The sequence below is a fragment of the Xenopus laevis genome, chromosome 1L (genome assembly GCF_017654675.1).
Source record: "Xenopus laevis strain J_2021 chromosome 1L, Xenopus_laevis_v10.1, whole genome shotgun sequence".
NCBI lineage: Eukaryota > Metazoa > Chordata > Amphibia > Anura > Pipidae > Xenopus > Xenopus laevis.
The window spans coordinates 218945853-218972785 of record NC_054371.1 but is presented as its reverse complement, the minus strand read 5'-3'; the positions used below and the strand labels follow the sequence as shown (position 1 = coordinate 218972785).

At 39.9% G+C, this 26933-nt stretch overlaps 1 protein-coding gene across 1 annotated transcript; it reads left to right on the top strand.

The window, feature by feature from the left end:
* The first annotated feature begins 3835 nt into the window (after positions 1-3835).
* sec11c.L (SEC11 homolog C, signal peptidase complex subunit L homeolog) lies at positions 3836-23647 on the top strand. The gene is made up of 7 exons (XM_041569831.1): positions 3836-4063; positions 10467-10483; positions 10998-11090; positions 11364-11513; positions 14440-14559; positions 21174-21231; positions 23362-23647. Exons 1-7 carry the CDS (start codon positions 4022-4024, stop codon positions 23413-23415), a joined length of 534 nt encoding a protein of 177 aa, XP_041425765.1. The 5' UTR covers positions 3836-4021; the 3' UTR covers positions 23416-23647.
* Positions 23648-26933: the final 3286 nt, after the last annotated feature.

Here is a 26933-nt window from a genome sequence, read left to right as displayed (position 1 = left end):
ACATTTGGTTCAGTTGCTTCTTTGCTTTGCTACTTTGAATGGAGGAGCCCATATAGTCACAGATATTTTCTAAATTGCCTTAGTATTTTTCCATTTATCTCTAATTCACCGTAATGTCTTATCCCTTATCTGTAATGAGCGTCATCATTTTACTAGAGCGGAACCGAAATGGATTTTGAAATTAAATACAGAAAACCATTTGATAGTAATGTACCTTATTTATGTTAAATTAATAAATGCATATTTAATCAAGGTATGTGCCGAGGTAGGATTTGTAATGTAATTGTCCAAAGTGCAATATGTAAGCGTTTATTTTGCTACTTTTATAAATGGATAAAAAGTGGCAGAAGTTCAGACTGTCAGCAGGCAGACATCATGGATGGCAGTTGCAGCAAAGCTAGGCAGCCAATGAAAAGCCGACATCACTTCTCCTTACAGGAGAAAACCTTAGAGGCTTTTTTTTATTAAAATTCTAATTTGTCTAGTTTTATCAACCATGACTAAAGTCACATTAAAAAAAAAAAAGCATGAATTTCTAGTTATTTAATAAAAGATCAGAAAATAAAAAGCACGAAATAATGAATCCAAAAAAAAGTATACAAAAACCTCTAATTTGTAATTTGGTAAGAATTTTCATGTGATTACAAATAGCGATGGGCGAATTTATTCGCCATGCGCGAATTCGTGGCGAATTCCAGCGATTCGCTGCCGGCGAATAAATTCGTGAAACCACCCTAAAAATTCGCCAGTGAAAATTCAACGGCATCAAAAAAAATATAGAAACCGGTGTACGTTTTTTTGGACGCCAACGCATTTTCACCAGCGGATTTTGTGCTGGCGTCCAAAAAACGGACACCAGCATCCAAAAAATGGACGCCGGCGTCAAAAAAGTATGCCGGCGCCGTTTCTTGAATTTTCCGCTGTTTCGTGAATTTCGCAGGAAATTTGCAAATTTTTTCGGCGAAACGCCCCAAATTTGCCCATCACTAATTACAAATGAAGAGAACCCCAAAACCCTCTAAAAGCTTAAAGAAAAGAAATATTATAGAATTTGCAAAGGACATTTCCCATTGACTTTCACATGACCTCACGGCTTTTAGATGGAGAAGCTTTGTATTAGAATTTATCGTCAAATCAGAAAAAAAAACAGGGAGGTCTATTTATTAAGGGTTGAATTTTAGTGGTATTAGAGCTTTTTGAAGCCACGATCAAACTCATTTTGACAATCCAAATAAAAATATTAAAACCTATAAAACCTCTAATAATTAGAATTTTAAAGACAATTACTAATAAAAAAAAGATTCAAAAACCTCTGAATGGATAAGATCCAACTGGATCAGCGCAATGACTTCTACAGGACCTTGACTGCGTGGTTTTTACACTTCATAAATCTCGATTTTTTAAAGTTTTAGAGAAATAAAAAAACATGAATTTTTTAAGAAAAAATACGAATTCATGAAAAAATTTTAAATCTGAATCTTAGTAAATTGGCCCCTTAGAGGCCCATTTATCAATGTTCTGATTTTATCAGTTTTACAGTTTTTAGAAACCACCAAAAAGAATTTTCTGTAAACCCATGAATAACAAGTAATTTATTAAAACAGCCTTATTTAAAAAGCACTTATAAAAAAAATGCAGAACTAATCCAAATAATAACACGAAAACCTCAAAGATTTTGTGCAAATGCAAAGAACCCTGAAAACTTCTAAAAACTTCAATTAAAGAAACATATTACAGTTGGAAAAGGACAAATCTCCATTGACTTCTACATGATCTTGACAGCCCCAAGAAGAGGCGATTAGTCGCAGGGCGACTAAATCTCCCTGAATCTTCGTGTGTGCTGCCCCAATGGCTTTTTTTATGTGTCCCACCATGCCGTCACAATACATTTAAAGTGAATTTCAACCGTTATCTGGCCGTTTTGTGGGCCCTCCGGTGGGTTTCCCCGATCAATATCTGTCCGAAAGTCATTCGGGCATGGTAAAAAATCCCGTTGCCCGTATCTGTTTGTTAATGCAGTCCCTCGATCCGACTGCCCGTATGGCTTCCATTGGACCCTACGGCCCACGATTGGATCAGCCTATCACCCACCTCAATGTGGACAAATCGGGGAGAGATCAGCTCGTTTGGCGACATCTCCCTGTGTATGGTTATTTTAAGGAGGTAAGGAGGGGGGGGTCAGTGGAGGGGGGCCAGTGGGGACTTAACAACATGGGGGTTTAGTTCTCCTTTAGCTCTCCTTTCATTAGCAAAACTGTAATAACACATAAAAAACACAGAAATGTGTTCAAACTTTCATATGCTGCCAAATTTTGTAAAATGAACATGGTAATTAGGGGGTGTGGCCAAAAAAACAGGCATGGTCAAAATTTCTTTTTGTCCCTCTTTTTATTTTCAAAATGTTGGGAGGAATGCAGTCAACTTCTAATTTTTACTAGAAATCTGTGCCTGAAAGTCTGAAATAATCTATAATGGCCCCTCCCCAACAATTGTTCCCTCCTCCCCCCAATAACCAGCATCCGGGCAATAGGGACTAAAGTGTCATTTTCTGTACCACTGGGTCATTATAATAATAATAACTTATAATAATAATAATACCCTATTATAATAATACTAATTATAATCATAATAATACCATATAATAATAATAATAATACCCTATAATAATAATTACCTATAATACTACTACTACTACTACTACTAATAATAATCTATAATTATACCCTATAATAATAATTATAATACCCTTAAATAATAACAATAATTCCCTATAATAATAATACCCTATAATAATAATAATACCCTATAATTATAATACTACTACTAATAATACCATATAATAACAATAATTTCCTATAATAATAATACCCTATAATAATAATACCCTATAATAATAATAATAATAATAATACTAATAATACCCTATAATAATACCAATACCCTATAATAATTCCCTTTAATAATAATACCATATCATAATAATAATACTAATAATAATACCCTATAATAATAAAAATACCCTATAATAATTCCCTTTAATAATAATAATACCCTATAATAATTGCCTTTAATAATAATAATACCCTATAATAATAATAGCCTATAATAATACCCTATAATAACAATTCCCTATAATAATTCCCTTTAATAATAATAATACCCTATGATAATAATACCCTATAATAATAACAATACCCTATAATAATTCCCTTTAATAATAATAATAATAACAATACCCTATAATAATAATACCCTATAATAATAACAATACCCTATAATAATACCCTATAATAATACCCTATAATAATAACAATACCCTATAATAATTCCCTTTAATAATAATAATAACAATACCCTATAATAATAATACCCTATAATAATAACAATACCCTATAATAATTCCCTTTAATAATAACAATACCCTATAATAATTCCCTTTAATAATAATAATTCCCTATAATAATAATCACATATAATAATTCCCTATAATAACAGTAATTCCCTATAATAATAATAATATCCTATAATAACAATAATAAAAATAAAATAATAATATTCTTGTCTCAGCTTATCATTATAAGGCAACTGCTGCTGTACTGAGCCCAGAGATATATGTGACTGAGCTGCTGGATTTATTACCCTCTCCCCCTCCCCGGAACACAACAAGTCTCCTGGGGGCAAAGCAGGCGCTGCTCGGGGACACAATGAAATACAGCAGCAAAACTCTATTCAGCGCGGGACCCGCGGTGCATGATGGGACTGGTAGTCTGAAACGGCCAAATGTAGCGCAAACGATGCGACTCGGAACTACACGCCCCATGCTGCTTTGCGGGCGCCCTATGAAAGAGAACCACATGGATAAAGCGAAAAGGCAGAAGGGAGGGCTGGATATTGGCAGCGGGCAGACACCTCCTATTCCCCTGACACTGACGGTATAGTGACAGCAGCTGCCGCCCAGTCTCGGGTGCCCCTCGGAAGCCCCGCCCCCGACTCCCCGGCTCCTCCATAGACTCAGCACAACATGGACCTGTTCGGGGACCTGCGGAGGATGAATAAGAGGCAGGTGGGTAAATCCGGGGCAGATCAGGGGAAACGGACTGTCAGTAAACAGCAGCTTTGTAATGACTGTGCCCTTATTCCTCTCTAATTAATCAGCTCCCTCATTAATTGCCCTTTATTAATTACCACTTTGTTATCCCATCAACAACCCCCATTGGCTGAGCTGAGCCCCCTCATTGGCTGATCTGAGCCCCCTCATTGGCTGAGCTGAGCCCCCTCATTGGCTCTCCCTCCTGCTCCAATAACTTCATTACTTTATTTATTATTGCAATAACAAGAACACTGGACATTTACTTACTAAGCTTTATTATAATTCTGTCACATGGGCAGCCCTCCAGCCACTGACAGCTGCAGCCTGCTGTGATACTGGGAGTAATAGTTCAGCAAAGATTGTAAAGCCAAACATGTTGGCAGTAAGAGAGGAAAATATATGCTTATCGCTTCCAAGCTCTTTTACTTCATATTCTTTAGAAAAATAAGAAAATATACAATTGTATTACTAGAAACAAAGCAAAGAAATGTCTGTTTGTGTTCCTGTATACTAAACAACTTTGAGTAAAGCATAAATTAAATAAAAATCCACTTTGATCCATTTTAAGTTACCATATGGCACTACTAGAAACTGTGTATTGCATTGTATATGCAGCAGAATTATATTGTCCTGACATGATGATTAAAAGTCTGCAGTAAGAAAATGTGACAGCTGTTATAGTAGGGAGAGATGGTGCCTATAGTAACAGTGGGATAATAGTCTCTGGGAAGGGAGTGTGACTGTGGGATAGCAGGTATAGTAGGGAGAGATGGTGCCTATAGTAACAGTGTATAATAGTCTCTGGGAAGGGAGTGTGACTGTGGGATAGCAGGTATAGTAGCGAGAGATGGTGCCTATAGTAACAGTGGATAATAGTCTCTGGGAAGGGAGTGTGACTGTGGGATAGCAGGTATAGTAGGGAGAGATGGTGCCTATAGTAACAGTGGGATAATAGTCTCTGGGAAGGGAGTGTGACTGTGTGATAGCAGGTATAGTAGGGAGAGATGTGTCTATAGTAACAGTGGATAATAGTCTCTGGGAAGGGAGTGTGACTGTGGGATAGCAGGTATAGTAGGGAGAGATGGTGCCTATAGTAACAGTGGTTAATAATCTCTGGGAAGGGAGTGTAACTGTGGGATAGCAGGTATAGTAGGGAGAGATGGTGCCTATAGTAACAGTGGATAATAGTCTCTGGGAAGGGAGTGTGACTGTGGGATAGCAGGTATAGTAGGGAGAGATGGTGCCTATAGTAACAGTGGATAATAGTCTCTGGGAAGGGAGTGTGACTGTGGGATAGCAGGTATAGTAGGGAGAGATGGTGTCTATAGTAACAGTGGATAATAGTCTCTGGGAAGGGAGTGTGACTGTGGGATAGCAGGTATAGTAGGGAGAGATGGTGTCTATAGTAACAGTAGATAATAGTCTCTGGGAAGGGAGTGTGACTGTGGGATAGCAGGTATAGTAGGGAGAGATGGTGTCTATAGTAACAGTGGATAATAGTCTCTGGGAAGGGAGTGTGACTGTGGGATAGCAGGTATAGTAGGGAGAGATGGTGTCTATAGTAACAGTGGATAATAGTCTCTGGGAAGGGAGTGTGACTGTGGGATAGCAGGTATAGTAGGGAGAGATGGTGCCTATAGTAACAGTGGATAATAGTCTCTGGGAAGGGAGTGTGACTGTGGGATAGCAGGTATAGTAGGGAGAGATGGTACCTATAGTAACAGTGGATAATAGTCTCTGGGAAGGGAGTGTGACTGTGGGATAGCAGGTATAGTAGGGAGAGATGGTGCCTATAGTAACAGTGGGATAATAGTCTCTGGGAAGGGAGTGTGACTGTGGGATAGCAGGTATAGTAGGGAGAGATGGTGCCTATAGTAACAGTGGATAATAGTCTCTGGGAAGGGAGTGTGACTGTGGGATAGCAGGTATAGTAGGGAGAGATGGTGCCTATAGTTATGAGGTACAGTGGGAAGGTCCTGTAGACAGCAGGTTAATATGTCTGTTCTGCCCTGAGTTGCTGCCATTGTGTAAAGTACCAGTCTCCCATCCATACAGAGTATGTTGCACTGGGCAACCAGACACTGATGTAGAATGTCACTAATTAGCATTATGAGCGCATATTGAGAGAACACATTTCAGTGCAGTACTGCTGGTGCCAACAATATGCCTTCCTCCCATGCCCAGCATTACACTGATTTAACAACTGAGTTAAAATGGCATGAAACAATAGCAGAGAAAAAGCTCCTACTTCTCCAATCTGAATAGTCGTGTAATTGCCGAGCTCTGCCCCCCCACTGAGGACTCTGTACAATTACATATACTGACAGTTTCAATCTCGTTGCCTCCCCATATACACAATTTTCATTTATATCGAATTTTTTATCAGACCCACGCATTTCACAGCCGGGGCAAGATTGGTTCCACAGACATTAAACAGCGCCACGCTAAGCTTTAAGCTCAGTCCAGATTTCTTCTCCAGTCCTACGACTGGACATAGTCAGATGTATAGCAAAACTGTCCAACAAAATCAGGTATAAATCCATGCTTCTTAACCTTTTTTTTGGGTGGGCCCAGAATGCATCCAGTTTTAAGCAACTTTTCAATTGGTCTTCATTATTTACTTTTTAGTTTTTTTTAATTATTTGGCCTTTTTTTCTGACTTTCCAACTGGGTCACTGACTCCATCTAAAAAACAAACGCTCTATAAGGCAACAAATTAATTGTTTTTATTACTCATCTTTCTATTCAGGCCTCTCCTATTCATATTCCAGTCCCTTATTCAAATCAATGCATGGTTGCTAGGGTCATTTGGACCCTAGTAACCTGCTGAGTTTGTGTAAAAGTCAGTGGTAGTGGTCCGTTGAGCCATTTGGAGACGTTAATAGCCTTCCTGACATTTGAGTTTTATTTGGGAGAAAAATTAGATTTGTACAAATCGAATATGATTCTAATTTTCGGGTCGGAAGCATTCAATCTAATATTAGCCATTCAAGTTTTTTTTCTTAAATAACCCAGTCGAATTGTGAGTATATTCAAACTTAAAGGAAAACTATACAGACAAAATAAATAATTAAGCAACAGATAGTTTATATCACATTAAGTGGCATATTAAAGAATCTTACCAACCTGGAATATATATTTAAGTAAATCTTGCCCTTTTACATCTCTTGCCTTGAGCCACCATTTCGTGACTCTATCTGTGCTGCCTCAGAGATCACCTGACCAGAAATACTGCAGCTCTAACTGTAACAGGAAGAAGTGTGGAAGCAAAAGACACAACTCTGTCTGTTAATTGGCTCATGTGACCTAATGGTTTGTTGGTAGGTTTGTGTGCACCGTGAATCATACAATCCCAGAGGGCGGCCCTTATTTTTTAAAATGGCAATTTTCTATTAAGGATTACCCAAAGCACATACTACTAAAAAAGTATATTATTATGAAAATGGTTTATTTACATGAAGCAGGGTTTTACGTATATATTTTTATAGAGACCTACATTGTTTGAGGGGTATAGTTTTCCTTTAAAAAATTCACATGAATTCGAAATTCAACCTTTAATAAATGGGCCTCTAAGTAAAGTGGCCAGATGGTAAAAAAATTGCTTTGTTGAGAAGGGTCATTGAGTAACTGGGGGAAATTTTGCACAAAAAGTTCCTATAAAAATTAAATTTTAAAATGATTTAATAAGAAATAAAAAAGGTTTAGCATTGAGGATACCTCTCATGCAGTATAATCCAGGTTACAGAGTGCAAACTCCCCAGCCATCGCTTCATCAGCTACATAATAATCCCCAATAGCTGTAAGGCTAAATATCGTGTTTGTTGTACAGTAAGACAATGTCGTTCATTTCACGCCGTGTGTCTGACACAGAGGGGGCACTGCAGGGAGTCAATGAGTGACTATATAATTCAATGTGTTGGCGCGGCGCCTGTTTCAGACTCTTGGCATTGCTTGTCAACTCCGTGGCTTCATTTTTAGTCTCCGCACACTGATCCCGATATATCGCAGGCTCTTTAAACAGCACTTGGTGGCTCCTTCTGGAAACGTTCCTTGTTATTCCCGTCCCAGATGAATTCGCTGTTACCGTATGATCCGTCACAGCCTTCTTAGCAGGTCGCCGCGTCTCCAAAGGCCTGACTTCTAGTTGCTCTGCATTCTGCTGCATTACAGTGATGCCTGGTAACTGGAATAGGCTTTTTCCTATTTTTTTTAAATGTACGATAGACGTGCTGGATGGAAAGGGGGCAAAATAAATCTGCAATATAATGTGAAAGTGAAAGTTTTTATTCATTCAAGGTGTGTTGGTGTGTCATGGTGGACATTTATTTGCCCTTGCTGTGTTTTTATGAAGTTTCCAGTTCCCCCATTCGTCATATAAACCCCTGCCAGCTGCCATCATGACAAACTGCCTGGCATTTTTGGGGCCAGCAACCAGGCAGGTGGATAAGATGGGATCCGTTGCAGAGCAAATTCCACAGATTTGCCATTGACACTGCAGAGATTTGGGGGATTTATTAGACAGAGCCCCACAGAAATGGAGTGTTCAAACCTTGTGCACAATCCTTTTGGATCAGGTGCTCAGCAGTGATTAGCCCAACCTGCCTCGGCTCAAGAGAATACTATTTATGAGGCTTGATAAAGGGCCCTGTGAGGCCCGAAACGTTGCCATTTTTGTCTACATGAGCTAATGAGCCAATAAAATTACAATATGGAATTATTATCAGAGTGCTGCAGTTACTGGATAATGCAAATTATTAGACTGAGCCAGCAGCTATTCCTTGGCTTGTCTGATACTGATTCTCTATTTAATGACCAATAAATAGAACAGAGTGTAATCTAAAGTTTCATAATAGATCTGAGGCTTTCAGATTCCAACGTTTGATCAGGACCCCCCATAACAACGGTGTGATGAAATTATTGCCGTATCTATAATTCACATATTCAAGAATATTTTGGCCAAAAAGTTTTCAACCCAAATCTTACCTTCATGATCATCCCCAGACTGGGGTTATGGTTATCTCCTGGAGAGTATTGTTTACAAATATCATCTGCTGGGGGCACACCCAGTCCCTCCGTTTGGGAACCACGTGTCATGGAATTTCAGGAACCGGAGGCCACTTGAGGTAAAAGACAATGTTTATTTGACCCAAGCTCCATGGATTCTGAACTCACAAAGAGTCAGAATCCCGAATAAAGAGCAATGTTTTTATAGAGTTATCGGTGGGAGAGCATAGACTTCTGGCTCCACAGATAAAGAACTGCTCTTACAGCCAAGCAGGGGGCTCTGCTCTAAAGTGTAAGAACTTTGTTCAAACGATATCCAACTGTGTTGCTGCTCTCTTTCCTTGTAAGATCACACCAGCCAGACCAATGTAATCCTTACGATAAAGAGGGATAGGATGGGGCACACAATCCGAAGGCTCTGCTGCAAAATTACTTTATGTGAACGCAACATGTTTCGCATGGATTATTTTTGGATCGCATGGATCTTTTTTTCACTTGTTGTGATCAAATTAAGTAATTTTGCAGCAGAGCCTTCGGATTGTGTGCCCCATCCTATCCCTCTTTACCGTAAACTCTGCCCTAAAGGCCAGGGTACTAGTAATCAAGGCTAGCTTGAGAATTGAATCCATCAAAGTTACATAGTTAATCGGGTTGAAAAAAAGACCAACATCCATCAAGTTCAACCTCTCCAAATGAAATTCAGCATCCATACAAACACCCCTCCATACCTTCACATACATTATATATACACCCATATCTATAGAGTTTTAGTATCACAATAGCCTTTGATATTATGCCTGTCCAAAAAAGTCCCTCTTATAGTCATTAACTGAATCAGCATCACAACATCACCCGGCAGTGCATTCCACAACCTCACTGTCCTGACTGTGAAGAACCCCCTACGTTGCTTCAAATGAAAGTTCTTTTCTTCTAGTCTAAAGGGGTGGCCTCTGGTACGGTGATCCACTTTATGGGTAAAAAGGTCCCCTGCTATTTGTCTATAATGTCCTCTAGTGTACTTGTAAAGTGTAATCATGTCCCCTCGCAAGCGCCTTTTTTCCAGAGAAAACAACCCCAACCTTGACAGTCTCCCCTCATAATTTAACTCTTCCCTCCCTCTAACCAACATCATCCAAGGGCTCACGGGGGAATCTGCAGACACAGAATTTTATTCTCTTCCACACTGAACTAGGCTGAGCATGTCTATTTAGAGCTTTCTACTCCCTTATCTCACTATTCCCTAAATGTCTTACAGCAAATATATCACCTTTATCTCAACAGAACTGCACATAAAACACATTAGTTATTTCATCTCTATTTGTCTCTCTTTCTGTCCTTTATATCTATAACCTTTTTGCCTTTGTCTGTGCAGCTCTACTACCAGGTTCTGAATTTTGCCATTATCCATCAAGTTCAACCTCTCCAAATGAAATTCAGCATCCATACAAACACCCCTCCATACCTTCACATACATTATATATACACCCATATCTATAGAGTTTTAGTATCACAATAGCCTTTGATATTATGCCTGTCCAAAAAAGTCCCTCTTATAGTCATTAACTGAATCAGCATCACAACATCACCCGGCAGTGCATTCCACAACCTCACTGTCCTGACTGTGAAGAACCCCCTACGTTGCTTCAAATGAAAGTTCTTTTCTTCTAGTCTAAAGGGGTGGCCTCTGGTACGGTGATCCACTTTATGGTAAAAAGGTCCCCTGCTATTTGTCTATAATGTCCTAATTTTATTCTCCTCCACACTGGAATAGGCTGAGCATGTCTATTTAGAGCTTTCTACTCCTTATCTCACTATTCCCTAAATGTCTTACAGCAAATATATCACCTTTATCTCAACAGAACTGCACATAAAACACATTAGTTATTTCATCTCTATTTGTCTCGAATTTTGCCATGATAGTATCGTCAGCTCTTATGATATGGAAAGGCCTTATTGTGGTGACCGGAAGCGAGAGCCCAATTGTCGTCGTGCTGAGGTAAGTGCCGTCCAGTAATATTTAACTTTATTTCCCAGGGACTGGGCTGCACTTTTACCCAAGCAACTACAGTACCTTGGGTGTGAATTAGAAATGAGTTTGATATTCATAGAAGTCAGGAGGTAGTCTAGGAGCTGGAGACCTACCTGGAACCCAAGTGTCATCGCTCCATCAGCTTCTCTCTGGAAATGGTGTGTGTGGATAAGGAATGTGTTTCTTTCACTCTGTAACTCTTATCCAAATTCTGCCTTTGTGTTTTGTTTTTCCACGCAGTGGTAGCATGGAGCCAGCTTTCCATCGGGGGGATCTGCTTTTCCTGACGAACTTCCAGGAAGACCCTATTCGCGCAGGAGAAATTGTAGTGTTTAAAGTGGAAGGCAGAGACATCCCCATAGTTCACAGAGTCATCAAAGTGCACGAAAAGTAAGATGTTTGTTGACTTTTCATTACATTTTTAAGGGCATTGTGCAGTATTTATAATCTTATTTGCCTAAATGAATTAATTGCCTTTAAATTGAAAACGAAGCGCCGCGAGTGCCATACCGCTGGCGATTTGTCATTGTAGCCGGCGGGAAGTTAGGGGAAGGCAGATCGGGGAGATTGTCGCCCAGAAGAAGAGGCGATTAGTCGCCAGGCGACTAAATCTCCCCGAATCTTCCCGTATGCCCTTACATTAAAGTAGGAGCCTCTGTTTTCCACCATTGCCCCTTGTTTCATTTCATCCTTGATTTTGGGAGGATGAGGATAATAAGAGCATTTATGGTTATTCTTCTGCTCAGCATTTCAGTGGAAAGTCATTTTCCCATCTAATATAAAGCACAGTCTCCAATCCAAGCTTTTTCTCAATCTGTCGGAAGAAGTTAGTTATATATTAGAAGAACATTCCTGTTGTTTTTAAAGTGCACCAGCCACTCCGCTGGGCTGCTCTGTGATCGTGATACAGAATCTTTTAGGGGTTGTTTCGTTTTATATTAACTTTTAGTATGATGCAGAGAGGGATATTCTGAGACAATTTGCAATTGGCTTTCATTTTTTATTATTTGTGGTTTTTGAGTTATTTAGCTTTTTATTCAGCAGCTCTCCGGATTGCAATTCCAGCCATCTGATTGCTAAGGTCCAAATTCCCCTAGCAACCATGCAATGATTTGAATAAGAGACTGGAATATAAATAGGAGAGGCCTGAATAATAGACAAGTAATTAATAGTAGCAATAACAATACATTTATAGCCTGACAGAGCATTCGTTTTTTTAGATGGGGTCAGTGGAATGAGTCAGAGGAAGAAGGCAAATAATTGAAAAACTACAAAAGAGAAAAAATGAAGGCCAATTGAAAAGTTGCTTAGAATTAGCCGTTCTATAACATACTAAAAGTTAAATTAAAGGCGAACCATTACTTTAAGTGACAAGGGATGTCTTTGGTCTCACAGAATTTCCATTAAATACAGTTTATGGTCTTGTGTTTTAAGACTTATGGTGCATAAATAATAAAAACCATCTCGTTGTCGTTGATTCTTTCTTATTGGCATGAGTAGAATAATCCGTGTCACCTCAAACAAGATCCGGTGACTCTCAGACCTCCCCATTGGTGTCAGTGGGAATAATCCTGCGGGAAGCAGTCGGCATTTTAGCTGCTGCTACATTTCAAAACGCCTTCACAACACCCACTGGGACATGAGCCTTGGGTGAAGGTTTGTTTGCTCAAACATCACCGTGTGGAATTTATTGTTGTGTCTCCGAGCTGATTGTAACGTTATAAGGAAAATGATGTCGTTCTGCAGGCTGGATAACAGGAATTAACATATGAATGTGTGGGAGGAATAATAAGTGGTAATTGTTGAAGATAGTTGAAGTATCTGTAATGGTTGAATTGATGCTTTATTCCAATAGCAGCGGGGCTTTCTACAAACGGCTGGCGTTGATACTGTTGTTTGATAGAAGCAAGAAAAAGATGATAAAATCATTTATAATTTGTGCATTTAGCTTATAGTTTATAGTGACCACAAAGGAGTATGTTAGCTGAGAGGAATAATGAAGGGACGGAAAAGAGTTTTAGATAGTTATGTACAGACGAATGGTCGGGTTAGAGCAATGTTGCATTGGTCAGACCACTAAGGGCAGCAACACACGCTGCTATTTCGGGAGATTAGTCGCCCAGCGACAAATAGCTTCTTCTTCAGGCAACTAATCTTCCCGAACTGCCTCCCATCGGCTAGAATGTAACTCACCGGCAGGATAGCACTTTTGGGGCTAGGCCACACAGGAAGATTTCAGGGAGATTAGTCGCCTGGCGACTAATCGACGCGTCTAATCTCCCTGAATGGCTCGCTGGTATCTCGCACCCGCTAGCGCTAAAGTCGCTCGAAATTGCCTCGCCACTTTGAAAAACTTATCGCCGCGTCTGAATAGGCGCAGGCGACTTTAGTGCTAGCAGGTGCGAGATACCAGCGAGCCATTCAGGGAGATTAGTCACCTCAAAGATGCGGCGATTAGTCGCCAGGCGACCAATCTCCCTGAATCTTCCCGTGTGGCCCTAGCCTTGTGGCTCACGGGTAAAAACTGTTGGGGACTCCTGCTCCAGAGAATCAATTATGGAGTCAGAGGAAATATCTTGAACAGGGTAGTCTTAAGATGGCCACACACATATTGGCCTCTCCAGGAAGAATTGGCCGCTTGTGAATCAATGTCAGTAGTGGCCTGTCTTACTGATTTCTGGATAAAAATTTGATGGGACTCCCAAGGCCCCATTCTGATTGTTGAAATCTGATTCTTCCGCTTTGGCCTGAGTGTAAATGGCCATATTAGATCTGCTCATTTGGCAACCTCACCAAGGAATCGTATGCTGGGATGTGTAGTTTCCCCAGCGGGGATGGCACAAAATTGAGATCATAGTGAAAGAGTGATAACCTAAAAACAAGGCATCCTCCTAGTCATGGTGGTTCACCTTTAAGTTAACTTTTAATATGTTATGGAATGGCTAATTCTAAGCAACTTTTCAACTGGCCTTCATTTTTTTCTCTTTTTTATAGTTTTTGAATTATTTGCCTTCTTCTTGCCTTGACTCTTTCCAGCTTTTAAATGGGGGTCACTGACCCCATCTACAAAAACAAATAATAAGGCTACAAATGTATCGTTATTGCTACTTTTTATTACTCCTCTTTCTATTCAGGCCTCTCCTATTCATAATCCAGTCTCTTATTCAAATCAATGTATGGTTGCTAGAGTCATTTAGACCCTAGAAACCGGATTGCTGATATTGCAAACTGGAGAGCTGCTGCAATAACTCAAAAACTGCACGTAATAAAAAAACATCATACAAAATTTATAATGTGTTTCTTTTTTTTTTTGCAGGGAAAATGGTGATATCAAATTCCTCACTAAAGGAGATAACAATGAAGTCGATGACAGAGGATTATACAAGGAAGGGCAAAATTGGCTGGAAAAGAAAGATGTTGTGGGGAGAGCGAGGGGGTAAGTCTCCATCACTAGAATAGGTTTCAGGTTAATGAAATCTATTCAATTCTGTATTGGAAGCAGAGGCAGCGATTAGCTTTGGGCTGCATTTGAAGTTCCCTCTTGTGCCCCAAAGAGCTGCCATCAGTCTGGAGTCGATGAGTAGAGACTAGTTTATCCAGGTCTGGTTTGGGATACAAAATACGGAGTCAATAATGTTTGTACGGAGTCAGTTCTCGCACATGCAGGTGTTTCAGTCCTGTTTTTAAAGCAGGAGGTCAAGCAGAAAATACAGAAATATAGAGTAATGTTCATGCACTTGGATAAATGTAGCGGCTTTTGGACACGCTACGGGATTGGCGACTGTATTCCATGGATTGCAATGTTTTAGAAAGAATAAATGGCCATTCAGCTGCAGCCATTGTGTATCTAAAGTCATGTTCCCTGTTAAAGAGTCTTAAGTATATTGTTCTGGCACCTGAGACTCATTGTTAATTACAAAGAAATAGCTGCCCAGTGCATTCCGTGGCACATCATTAGCCAAGACATGCCGATCAGACGTAGCTTTAACAATGTCATTTACAATATGGATGTATTTAATTTAACTCAGCATGCAGGTATTATATGAACCCGTATTCAGCTTTCCTTTATACAAAAACCTCTTTTCCAATGGATATGATTTAGCCTCTCGATTGGGGCTCTGTACTGGGCTGTTGATTTGATTGGAACATATTCCCTGTTACTGTGATGAAACTGTACACAGTTCTACACGATAAAACTCAAACCATGATTTCTCTGTATATATTCATTTAATTATAAGCACACTACAGCACGACAGGGATAATAAAGCTTATTATGCCCCAAGGACATTGCTTCACTGTCTATTGCTGTTTATTTATATGGGTGATAACTGTCTGTATTGTCAGTGGCACTTTGCATTGCATGCGCTTCTATTCTTGCGTCTTGCATAAAAGGGTTGGTTAAAAGCGCTTTGTCGAAGAAAGTGCAGGAGCCACAGGCATGAGTGTGTCCTGGAATTAACTCCTGCCTTGAGGAGGAGGCGCTTTCATTGTTCACTAATATTGTACTTGGAAACACTTGTTCCTGCAATAAGTGACATCAGTGCTATCCATATGTTACTCTATAGGGGGAAGGGGTAGACTTTGGCCTGAAATGCAGCATTCACTGATTGAAAATCCAGAGTTGCCCTTAAATTAGGGGGTATTAGTGATACACAGATTGACCTACAACCAGCGGGTTCGTGTTGAAATATGGGCAATCATTGGGTGTTTGGGTTGGGTGCGGGTCAGATTAAAGGATAAATAAACCTTAAAAATAAGTGAATGTAAAATTGATGAGGGTGCTATTCTAAGCAATTTTGCAATGTACATTCATTATTTATGTATTTTTAATTCCAAGATATTAAAGGATACATGTACTGTTAATAAGAATGAATTTTGTTACAACAGCGCCACCTGCTGGTCATTTTCCCACCAGTCTGACCACCAAGTAGTCAAGGAAGTTGTCAGGAGAAAGAAAGAGGCTGCTCTGATGTTCTTCTGCTTAGGAAAAAAATTAGAAACGTTTCTCAAATCTTTCCTAAGCAGAAGAACATCAGAGCAGCCTCTTTCCCCTGACAACTTCCTTGACTACTTGCAGTACTCACACAGACGCATGTAAGCACCGAACGCAGGAAAAATGCAACATTCTGCGTCCCAACCTGCATTCTGCGCTTACATGCCTCTGTGTGAGTACAATGTAATTCTCCTACCGCACACCTGTAGTTCACCAATCCTGCAGTTGGTGGTGCGTTCCTTCCGTTGACCCGGCCGGGTCCCTTAGCAACCAATGTGTATAAGAAACGGATCCGCACACACTGATTAATGCAGTCGGGGAATATCCCCTTTTATTCAGCCACCAAACATGTTTGGTGGCTGAATAAAAGGGGATATTCCCCGACTGCATTAATCAGTGTGTGCGGATCCGTTTCTGACAGGCTGAGATGGGACAGTCAGGTTTAGGAACTTCAACTAACAATAACTTACAGAAACAAACCTCTCAGCAAAAATGATCAACGTAACCTATAGGTAACTTTTAATGTACATTCATATTTTAAAAAGTAGTTTTTTAGTGTCAGTATCACTTTAAGGCGCAAGCAGATTTTCCAATTTTTTTGCGCCCCGGCCCCCGCTGAGTTTTGCATGCGTTTTAGGTCTGGCACATTTCATTTGCATTTATAAAGAAGCCCGGTGGCATTCTGATCACGGTTGCTTGGGCTAGTGACTCCCAGTGCTGCAGGTGCCGTGGCCCTTCTCATCTGCCTTTGGTCTGCGTGACCTTCTCTGGGCCCCGTACTGAATCGCTTACAACACTCTCCACATCCTATTAAACACATTACATCTAGATAGCTCAGATAAAGCGCTTGTATCTTTGTGGGTCTTTGATTTCCAAGTGCAGACGGATCTATAATATGGATGAGAAGCTCCCGGGGAGAATTAGAAGAAACTGTTGGCCCTGAAGGAAACCTATTATAGTAATTTTCTGCCTCGACTCAGTTGAGATTCCAAAGGAATAAAAAGGCAGTCTCTCTCCTCTCACGACTTGATGGGTGGGCGTCGTGAAAAGATACGTTTCTTAAAAGGGGCAAATAAAGAGAATTTATAGTGTGTAACTCGGCTAACCGCAGGGCAACCCTCGGAGAAAGCTCTTTAATCACTTTTATTAACCACTTTACTGCTCAGTGAATGCCCAAGTAAAGACCCCCATGTTCCAAGCGCTCAGCAGTCTGATCTGAAGAGAGAGCTGGAGACAGACGGAGCCCGTGCTTCCCTGGGTATATTTAGTATGCCGGGCATGAAACATTGATTAGCACCCAGCAAGCATTATAAAGCCAGGGCAGGCTGCAAGCTGCTGTGTATCCTCCACATCAGTAATCATAACATCAACTTACATGGAAAATTCTAGGCAGAAATGGAGCATGTATTTTCGGTTCAGTACCTTATGCAGAGGGAGGTAAAGTCAGTTGCTCAGGGATACTCGGATGCTGCTTTTTGTGCCTCTTAAATTCGCTTAAAATACCAAAAAAGAGGAAACTTCTTAAATGCCTTCTGGCCGTTCAAGCTGAAAAGGTTGAAACGATTCATCCTCATATCTGTCTGAATGCATTTCCAGATCAGTTCCCTTTCAGAACTACAACTCCCAGCATTCTGCCGACAGCCGACTTGTAATTGTGTTAGTTATGATGCAAATGTGTGGCGTCCCTGTTATGATTTGACAAGATTCTTTGCTGTTAGTGATTGATTGATTGAATGCAACGGTAATGTTTTTAAGGAATATGGAGTATCACTCATGTATTATATGGGATAATGTACCCCCTACTGTAAATGATAAGTATATTAGAAGTCACTGAGGGGTTCTGTGACCATATAAAGGCACAAGGCTGCAGGCTGAGTTATACAGGGAATTCTAAGTATTACTCATGTATTATAAGGTAAAAAGGAACCCCCTACTGTAAATTATAAGGATATTAGACGTCACTGAGGGGTTCTGTGACCATATAAAGGCACAAGGCTGCAGGCTGAGTTATACAGGGAACTCTGAGTATCACTCATGTATTATAAGGTAAAAAGGAACCCCCTACTGTAAATTATAAGGATATTAGACGTCACTGAGGGGTTCTGTGACCATATAAAGGCACAAGGCTGCAGGCTGAGTTATACAGGGAACTCTAAGTATCACTCATGTATTATAAGGGATCGTGTACCCCCTACTGTAAATGATAAGGATATTAGAAGTCACTGAGGGGTCCTGTGACCATATAAAGGCACAAGGCTGCAGGCTGAGTTATACAGGGAAATCTGAGTATCACTTGTGTATAAGGGATATTTTACTGCCTTCTCTTAGGAATTCTAGGTTGAACCCTGTATGAAAATACTACCAGTATGTATATTGTATAAAGCATTTTTTACCAGAGGGCATTTAATGATTGTAAAGTATATTCTTTTTTACATATCTCTACACAATACCATCCATGTATTCAGTGTATTCATTAAGGAAACTACAGCATAATCGTTAGTAAAAATAAAAAATTAAATATCCATTTGTGTTCATTGTATTGGAAGTCAGACGCCTCTGAGCTCCAGTAACGGCAGCTCTTTGCATTTATATTGTCACCAAACTCTTCTGTGACATTTACAGACAGGAGACGGAGTTACAGTATAATCTGTATCGCTCCAAGAAACACGCTGCAGCATTGCTAATCCTGTGAAAGTGGTTAATTGGGCTAACAAACTAGGCCACGTTTTTGGCCAACACCCTTTCTCAAGCCTCAGTGCTGCCGCGTGTGTTTCTTGGAGTTATACGTGGGTCCATAGCAGGGGGACCAGCATCTTGCACCCGACACTACAACAAGCGGTGAGTTATAGTTGAGCATCACCCGCATTTGATGCAAATTAGGGGCAGGGAGGGGAATCGCAAGACTTTTTGTTACAAAACAAAGAAGTAAAAAATGTTTTCCCTTCCCACCCCTAATTTACATATGCAAATTAGGGTTTGGATTCGGTTCGGTATTTGCCCGAATCCTTCACCAAGGATTCGGGGGTTCAGCCGAATCCAAGATAGTGGATTCGGTGCATCCCTACTAGGTACAGAAATTTACAGTAGAAGATATAAAATGCTATTCGTATGGGCTCATGTCTGGCAGTACAAGAGACGGAATGAAGGTTTTATGACATTCTAGGAGATGACAATATCTAATATTACTGTCACTTTCACTTGGTTCCGTCCGTAGAAGCGAGAGGGAAAGAGTTATTCCATGTACAAGAGACGGGCTGTGCTGCAGGCTTAATGAAATATAAGATTGTTTGTGCTTCTGTTCGTCTGGTGTTCCAGCTCAGGGACCACGTTATATTATATTTGTAGATGGAATCTCGGGGGTAGTCGTTGAATTTAAATGGGCATCAAGCCATGTATTATGTATGTGTGAGAAGAGGTGCCACATCCGTATGAGTGGAGTAACATCCTCATGAAGGGACAATTATATACCCAAATTATTGAAGACCCTCTTTAGTCCATAAGGCAATAAAAAAATTAAATATTGTCTCTGCTGCAGTCACCTATCTGAAGCCTAGCATTCAGCCCAGATTTTATTCTGACTGGTGTTCACCCTACACCCCCTCCATCTATTGCCTTGGGCTCCATAGGGGGCCCATCCTACGGTTGGACGAGCCTTGGTTAATGGGACTGAGTATAACAGTGCTGGGCATCTAGGCAGGGAGGTAAAGTACACTTTTTCCAGCCTTGTAAAATTCCAGCCTTGTAATAATTTGTAGATATCCCAATGCTGTACCAAGCAGCGTATTTCTGTGTGCCAGCCACAGGCATGGGAATTATGGGCTAGTTGCTACAGACCAACATCAGTCAGGGATATATATATATATAATCTACAGTTTGGTCATTTCCCTATGGGACCAGACTGTAAATTATATCCTTATAAACGGCGCTCTCTGACGTCAGAATGCACGTTTATAACAGGGTTCCCCGGCCTCTGAATTTGACGCCGCGTGTCCACGTTCAAATTGAACGCCAGCGCGCCCAATTTGGGCACGTCAACATCTGACCACATAATGATGGTCACATAACTCCTCGGTGACATAATATCTTTATAATACTCAAAAGCCATGAATATCCTGTAAATTATATCCTTATAAACGGTGAGTAGTGATGTCATCAGTTATAAACGGTGAGTAGTGATGTCATTTCTGTCACATGACTTACTAAAATTTGTGTATTATAATAAATAAAGTACCCCCAGTTGTAAAATATGAGGATATTAGAAGTTACCTCGGAGTTCCATGACCTGTATAAAAACACTCGGCCTTCGGCCTCGTGTTTTTATATGGTCATGAAACTCCTCGGTAACTAATAATATCCTTATATTTTACAAGAGGGGGTACTTTATTCACTATATAAACTACAGTAGGGGGTACATTATCCACTATATCTCTGGGTCAAAATCTTATCTCCCATTATAAACATAATGTATAACCTGCATCTTACAGGCATGAAAATCCACATTGTACATCCTGTCCCCTTATAAATACTCAACTATTATCCCACAATCTTGCAAGGTGATACCAAAATCCCAGACGCTATTCAGTGCTCAATTACAGCAAATTTTTGGATCCACTAGGACACATTTATGAATGCAAGTACATGTGTTTTACCCATAATGCAGCATTTTCCCCATAATTCCTGCGTAATGCGGTCACACTCCAATCTGCATCCACCTTGTGTTTTAATGCAAACTGGATGCAAGTTGCATCTAACGCCATTTACATCCAGTTTACTGGGGGCAAATCCAGCGTTCCTGTTAATGCACCTGAAGAAGAAGGGGAATTGATGCATTGGCAACCTTGTGGAAGTGCAGGAACATGTTAGGTCGCAAGTACCTTTATGAATTGCATCAATATTCACTCTTGATTGCGGCCACTTGCAAGCCAAAAGTTGCATTTGTTAATGACCCCTATAGGGTCCCTTTATTTATCCTAGTCAAACAGTGAGGCGCATGTACGTACTGTATTGCTACAATTGTGTGCAGAAATACTAATACAGTTTATCTTGTTTTATTGCAGGTTTTTGCCATATGTTGGTATGGTTACTATCATTATGAACGATTACCCAAAATTTAAGGTAGGTTGCAAAACTAACTTCAGTCATTTTTATTTGCAACTAAGATTCCAATCTTTTTAAACCCTGGCCATTGTTACGACTAAATCAGCTTCAGATGTATAAACTTTAGCCTTCAGTCTTTGATTTTACTGGTATTTCCTAGTACCAATAGTAGATCTATAAGGGGATAGATGTGCAAACTGTGGTGCTACAGATATAGTTGCATTTCAACTACCATTAGAGCCAATTTTACCCTGGAACCATCCTTGATGGGATCCTGTAACTTGATTTGTAAAATATAACACTGGGAGAGCTGTAAATCATCTACATATCTACGTATGTTTCTAGAAGGTTTTCTAGAAGGTTTAAGAGCAGTGCAATTGCTAAAGGGGAATCGGATACATTAGCATTTGAAACACACACAAATGTTTTCATATTTTAATATGCAAAAGTGGCGGAGTAAAAGTAGACCATTGTGGTCTCCTGCGATTCTCTAGTCACCAGGTGAAGATGTATTGGTTGATCACAGTGTACCTTTCAGGAACCCTGATCTACAATAGAAAATCCATGAGAATGATCCATAGCTTCTGGCTATTTCGATGTGCTTCGTGTTAGCTGTGTTTAGATGTTAAAATGGATTAGAAAAGCTTTGTGCTTGAGGGATCTACAGCAGGAGCGCCCATACTTTACTAATGTGAGGTCAACTTAAAGGAGTACCAAACCCTTTTTATTAAAATCCCATACCCTACATAGACCCCCCCTCCGAGCCTAGGTGTTACCATGGGTAAATGCCCCTAACTCTTTACTAACCCCTCGTTGCAGATTCAGGGCATTAGAGTTCAAAGGCGCCATCTTCTTCTCTTTTTTAATCTTTGGGTCTTCTTCTGGTGCTTCGGCTATTGCCATGGCTTTTGGCACATGCGCAGTTGTTCGGGACAGGCAGATTGCGGCAACTGCGCATGCACCGACACACCGCTTTCTTCCCAAAGATTACCAAAAGAAAGCAGATGTCGCCTGTGAACTCCGATGCGCAGAATCTGCAACAAGGGGTAAGAGTTAGGGGCATTTACCCAGGGTAACACCTATGCTGGGGGGCAGCAGGGAGGGGAGTCTATGTAGGTTAGGGGATTTTAATAAAAAGGGTTTGGTTCTCCTTTAAGGGATGAGGTCCCCTTATGATCTACATCCATAAAACATTGTTAGCATACTGTTCCATGGAAAATATTACTTAAATATTGATTTATGAGAAAATATATATTGTTATATTTAACAAACCACTATTTCTTATGTAACCTTAACATAATAAATATCTGACATAAATATCTGAATGACAAGAATGAAACAGGAGATTTATTTAGACAAGTTGTTTGTTCACAGTGTCTTGAGATCTACTGATCACCAGCTAAAGGTCTACTGGTAGATCCCCATCTACCTTTTGGGCACCCCTGATCTACAGCATCGATATCTACAGAAGTCTCTAACATTAACCTATGAGAGTAGAACAATTTATATAGGAAGAATCTGGAGCATTTAGGCATGAGAGTATCCTAGAACATCCAATTTTATATGAGATGAGCAACAGTCATTGGAGTATTTTGGAACTTTTGGCATGGGCAGAGAAATTCTTCTGCCCATATTTTTCTTCTGACTTTCTGAGTGGTTTCAAAGTTCAATGCATTTGGAATAGCTACTTCTGAGGTGATCTGGAGTTGGTCTAGACTAGATCACTTATAGGCTTATTTGACTGTTGATTGCACACATAGGCTGAGGATTTTTTTGTCCTGTAGATTTTATCCAACGCCTTCCAAAATCATACGTTGAGGAGATGAGACTATGGCTTTGTTTTAGACCCATGCACAGACCAGTGGCATAACACATGAAAATGGTGGAACTGACTCATAATAGTGGCTGTGTGAGGTTTAAAATGATAGGCTTAAGCTAGGTGCCTACAGAGAAATATGTTCCAAATGCAGGACAACCATTGACCATTTTGGCAACAAACATCTGAAGCCTAAATCAAATCTTTTTGGAGTCTCCATAGCAAATATTCAGGGTGCAGGTATTTCCTTTTCGCCGTGTTAAATTGAATTTTTCTGTCCAAGTGTAATATGTCATAAAATAATCTCATTTGTTTTTTTTCTTTTTTTACAGTATGCAGTTTTGGCCATAATGGGCGCCTTTGTACTTTTAAAGCGTGAATCCTAACACTGGAAAAAGGCACAAGAATAATAAAGACATCATTCAGACTAATATAACTAATATATATCTTATAATCTTCTCCAAAATTAACATAAAATACCTGGGAACTGTTCTGATGTACAAAAACTCATGTTCTTCATTTTAGCTATTTATTCAGGTAACAGTTTCAGTTGACACTTTATAAAACAATGTAAAATGTTTTTCTTACAATATGACCTAATAAAACCAACAAATAACAGCTGCCTCTTACTATTATAGTGCACTTATTTGTTAGATTAAAAAGAAAGTTCATAAGTCCAGCTTTGGTTGATACAGAGAAAGAATGCAAAACCCCAGAAGACCATCTACAAACAAGAGATTGAAAGCAAACACAAGACTGTAAAAGTTCCATTGCACCACCCATGAGCCGCATTTCATTAAAAAAAGTTGGGTGCAACGCAAGCATGACAAAAATTTGTAGGGGGTGCCCAATAAGGGCTTTAATTGGTAAGTTGGTAGCCCCTATGTTGACTGGCAGCCTACAGAAGACTCTGTTTAGCAGTACACATGGTTTTTATGCAACCAAAACTTGTCTCCAAGCCTGGAATTCAAAAGTAAGCATCTGGTTTGAGGCCACATGGAGCAATGTCCAAGGGCATGGTGAGTTGAGGAACATGTTGCTTGAGAGCCACTGGTTGGGAATCACTGTATTACACTGTCCAGCTTCAGAGCTATTTCACCCAGGCCCTAAAACAGTAGCATATTATGTCCATTGGCCCCAAAGATGAAAATAAAACTGGTCCATTTGTGTTAGTAATTGAGTGGAACTTGGTATAAGTTAGAGCCTGAATGCCCCAATACATGGCTCTAGCAGATGATATCTTCAGTTTGTAGAGTTGGTTGAAATTGCTCAACCAAATTCTGTCTTGTATGGCCTCATTTAGTCTATTTAGGACTAGGGATGCACCGAATCTAGAATTCAGCAGGATTTAGATTCTGGATATGCAAATTAGGGTCGGGAATGGAAATCAAGTAGCTCTTTGTCACAAAACAAGGAAGTAAAAAATGTTTTTTCCACTTTTTCATTCCCGATAAGCAAATTAGGATTTGGTTCGGGATTCAGACAAATCTTTCATGAAGGATTCGGGATTCAACTGAATCCCAAATAGTGGATTAGGTCCATCCCTAGATGTTTAGAAGATGTTTAAAATACTATAGTGAAGAGGAACCATATCCACCAATGAAAAGTGGGGAATAGTGGCTGATTTTCAAACTTTCTAAAAAAAACAAGATTTTATTTTCTACAGTTACATTATGGATTCCAAGAGAACATGCTGAGAAGCAGGAGATGGATGGAGGACAATAAATGAGACAGAGGAAAAATAAGCAAGAAACATGAGGATAACATTGAGTCAAAGGAAGATAGGGCATCAGATGATTTAAAGATGCTGAGGGCAGAGAAGCAGAGGCAGTGATCACGTGGGCTACAGGGAATTAGGAAATGGGAAGCAATGTATTACTGTTCAGCAATATTAGGTAGTGGAGAGGAGGGTAGAATTATGTCCAGGGAGGGTAAGAGGGAGAAAATTAAAGTCCGCAATGGCATGAGGCTAAATACACAGAGTATTATAAATTAGATGCAATTATGTGAACACTGAAAACTCCTACATTACTATATAATAGGCTTATCTTACCCCTTCATTTCATACTCATGCTACCTCTCTTTGAGGATGAAAAGTTGGTAAATTGTAGAGCTTTGTGTAAATCCATAATAAGCCAATGTCATCTATGCCCAACAACCCTTATGAAAAACAGATTGCTGATGGCAATACATAAGTCTGATTTAGGACTCTCTCTTACTCCAGACTAGTCCTCAAATAGCTGAACAGTCCATAAATCAGGTGCATCCAGGCCAGCAATGAGTAATACCCAATCCAGCTTGGGAAGGGGTTCCTAGATGATTCATCTGTATTTATAGAATTAAATTCACCCTAACAGTACTACATCAGCCATTACATTGTTACAGGTAACATAGTGAGTTTGCTAATATTAGACTGTAATTAACATAAAAAAAAGGCAGAAAGTACTAAAACCATTGTATTCTACTTACGTTATTTGTTATCTGCTCACAATAGCCCTGCTTTTGACCTGAACCTGGAACCTTGGCTACCTAGATTACAAAAAATCCAAAGAAGGCCACAAATAAAGCATTTTTTTGCAATATTTTGAATAAATGTTTTTTGTGCTAAAGGAGGACTATAACCAGTTTGACAGGCTACAAAAGCTTCTAAACCTATAAATCTGGAGAACGTTGAGAACTAAGTTCTCAAAATACCAATGAGGACTACGTCGATAAACTGTATGTGTATATCCGTGATTTACTAGCTAAACGTAATATCATTCATTAAGTTAGACATGGTGACAATGCCTAGACCTGGCATAGGATACTGATCCTCTTAAGCAAGGCAACCAAGCCTTGGATTTGGATGGATATTGTTCTTCAGGCCACCAATCAGAACTGGCACTGACATGTTCAGCACTATGGCTTCTTTATAGGAGACAACACCCGAAGAAGGGAACATAAAGTATTAAGTAGACACTTTATGACCGTGAGTTAATACTGTATAAGAGAATGAGTCAGCCCACTACACTCTCTGTGGCCATTGCTGCTATTATTACATATATTGACTAAATAATCAGTATTGACTGGTCTGATACCTTTACAAATCCAATTTGTGCTTTTTATGAAAAGATTCCCAAACAACATACAGAGGATAATGTGTAATTGGTGATCCGCAAATAGGTTATGTATACATTTCCCATGCACAAGTGGTGTGCTGGTTGACCAAAGGTTGGGGCAGGTTTGGGTTGAAATTTGGGGTGAGTTAGGCTGGAAAAGTACATTCTCCACTGCTCCCGAAGATTTCCTGTCTTGGAACTAGAGGAGCCCACAGAAGTAGCGTACACAGTGGGTATGGATTGGTGTGCAGGTCCTACAATGGCAACATTTGCTGGTTAGGCTCGGGTGTGGGTTAAGGTATTTGCGGTTAGAGTCAGGGGCATGTTGAGTTTTTCCTGACCAGCACTTCACTACTATGCACCCCAACTGGAATACAAATTGCATTGCCTAATCCCAGGGTAAATAGGTTCAGTTGCGTTGCCTTATGTATTCTAACAATCTGTTGGGTTGAGGGTTCTTTGAACTGGAGCCTGGACTGGTGGATGTTATTAAAGCTGAACAGTACATAGAGGTTTACAGTAAGATCTTCACCAATAATCAGTCCATCACTTTGCACCCTGCTTTCCAGCCTAGATGCAGGGCCAATGTTGTAGACACCAGTGAATAGTTTTACTCAACCACTGAAGCACATTGCATTGGAATTGACATAAGGTCTAAATGGGGTAAATATAATGGGTAATGAATATAAATGCGCAGCTTTTGCTGATGATATTTTAATGTATGTAACAAACCCATTAATTACACTCCCAAATCTGATGAAACTATTGAAAATATTTGGGGAATTTGCTAACTTTAAGATAAATTA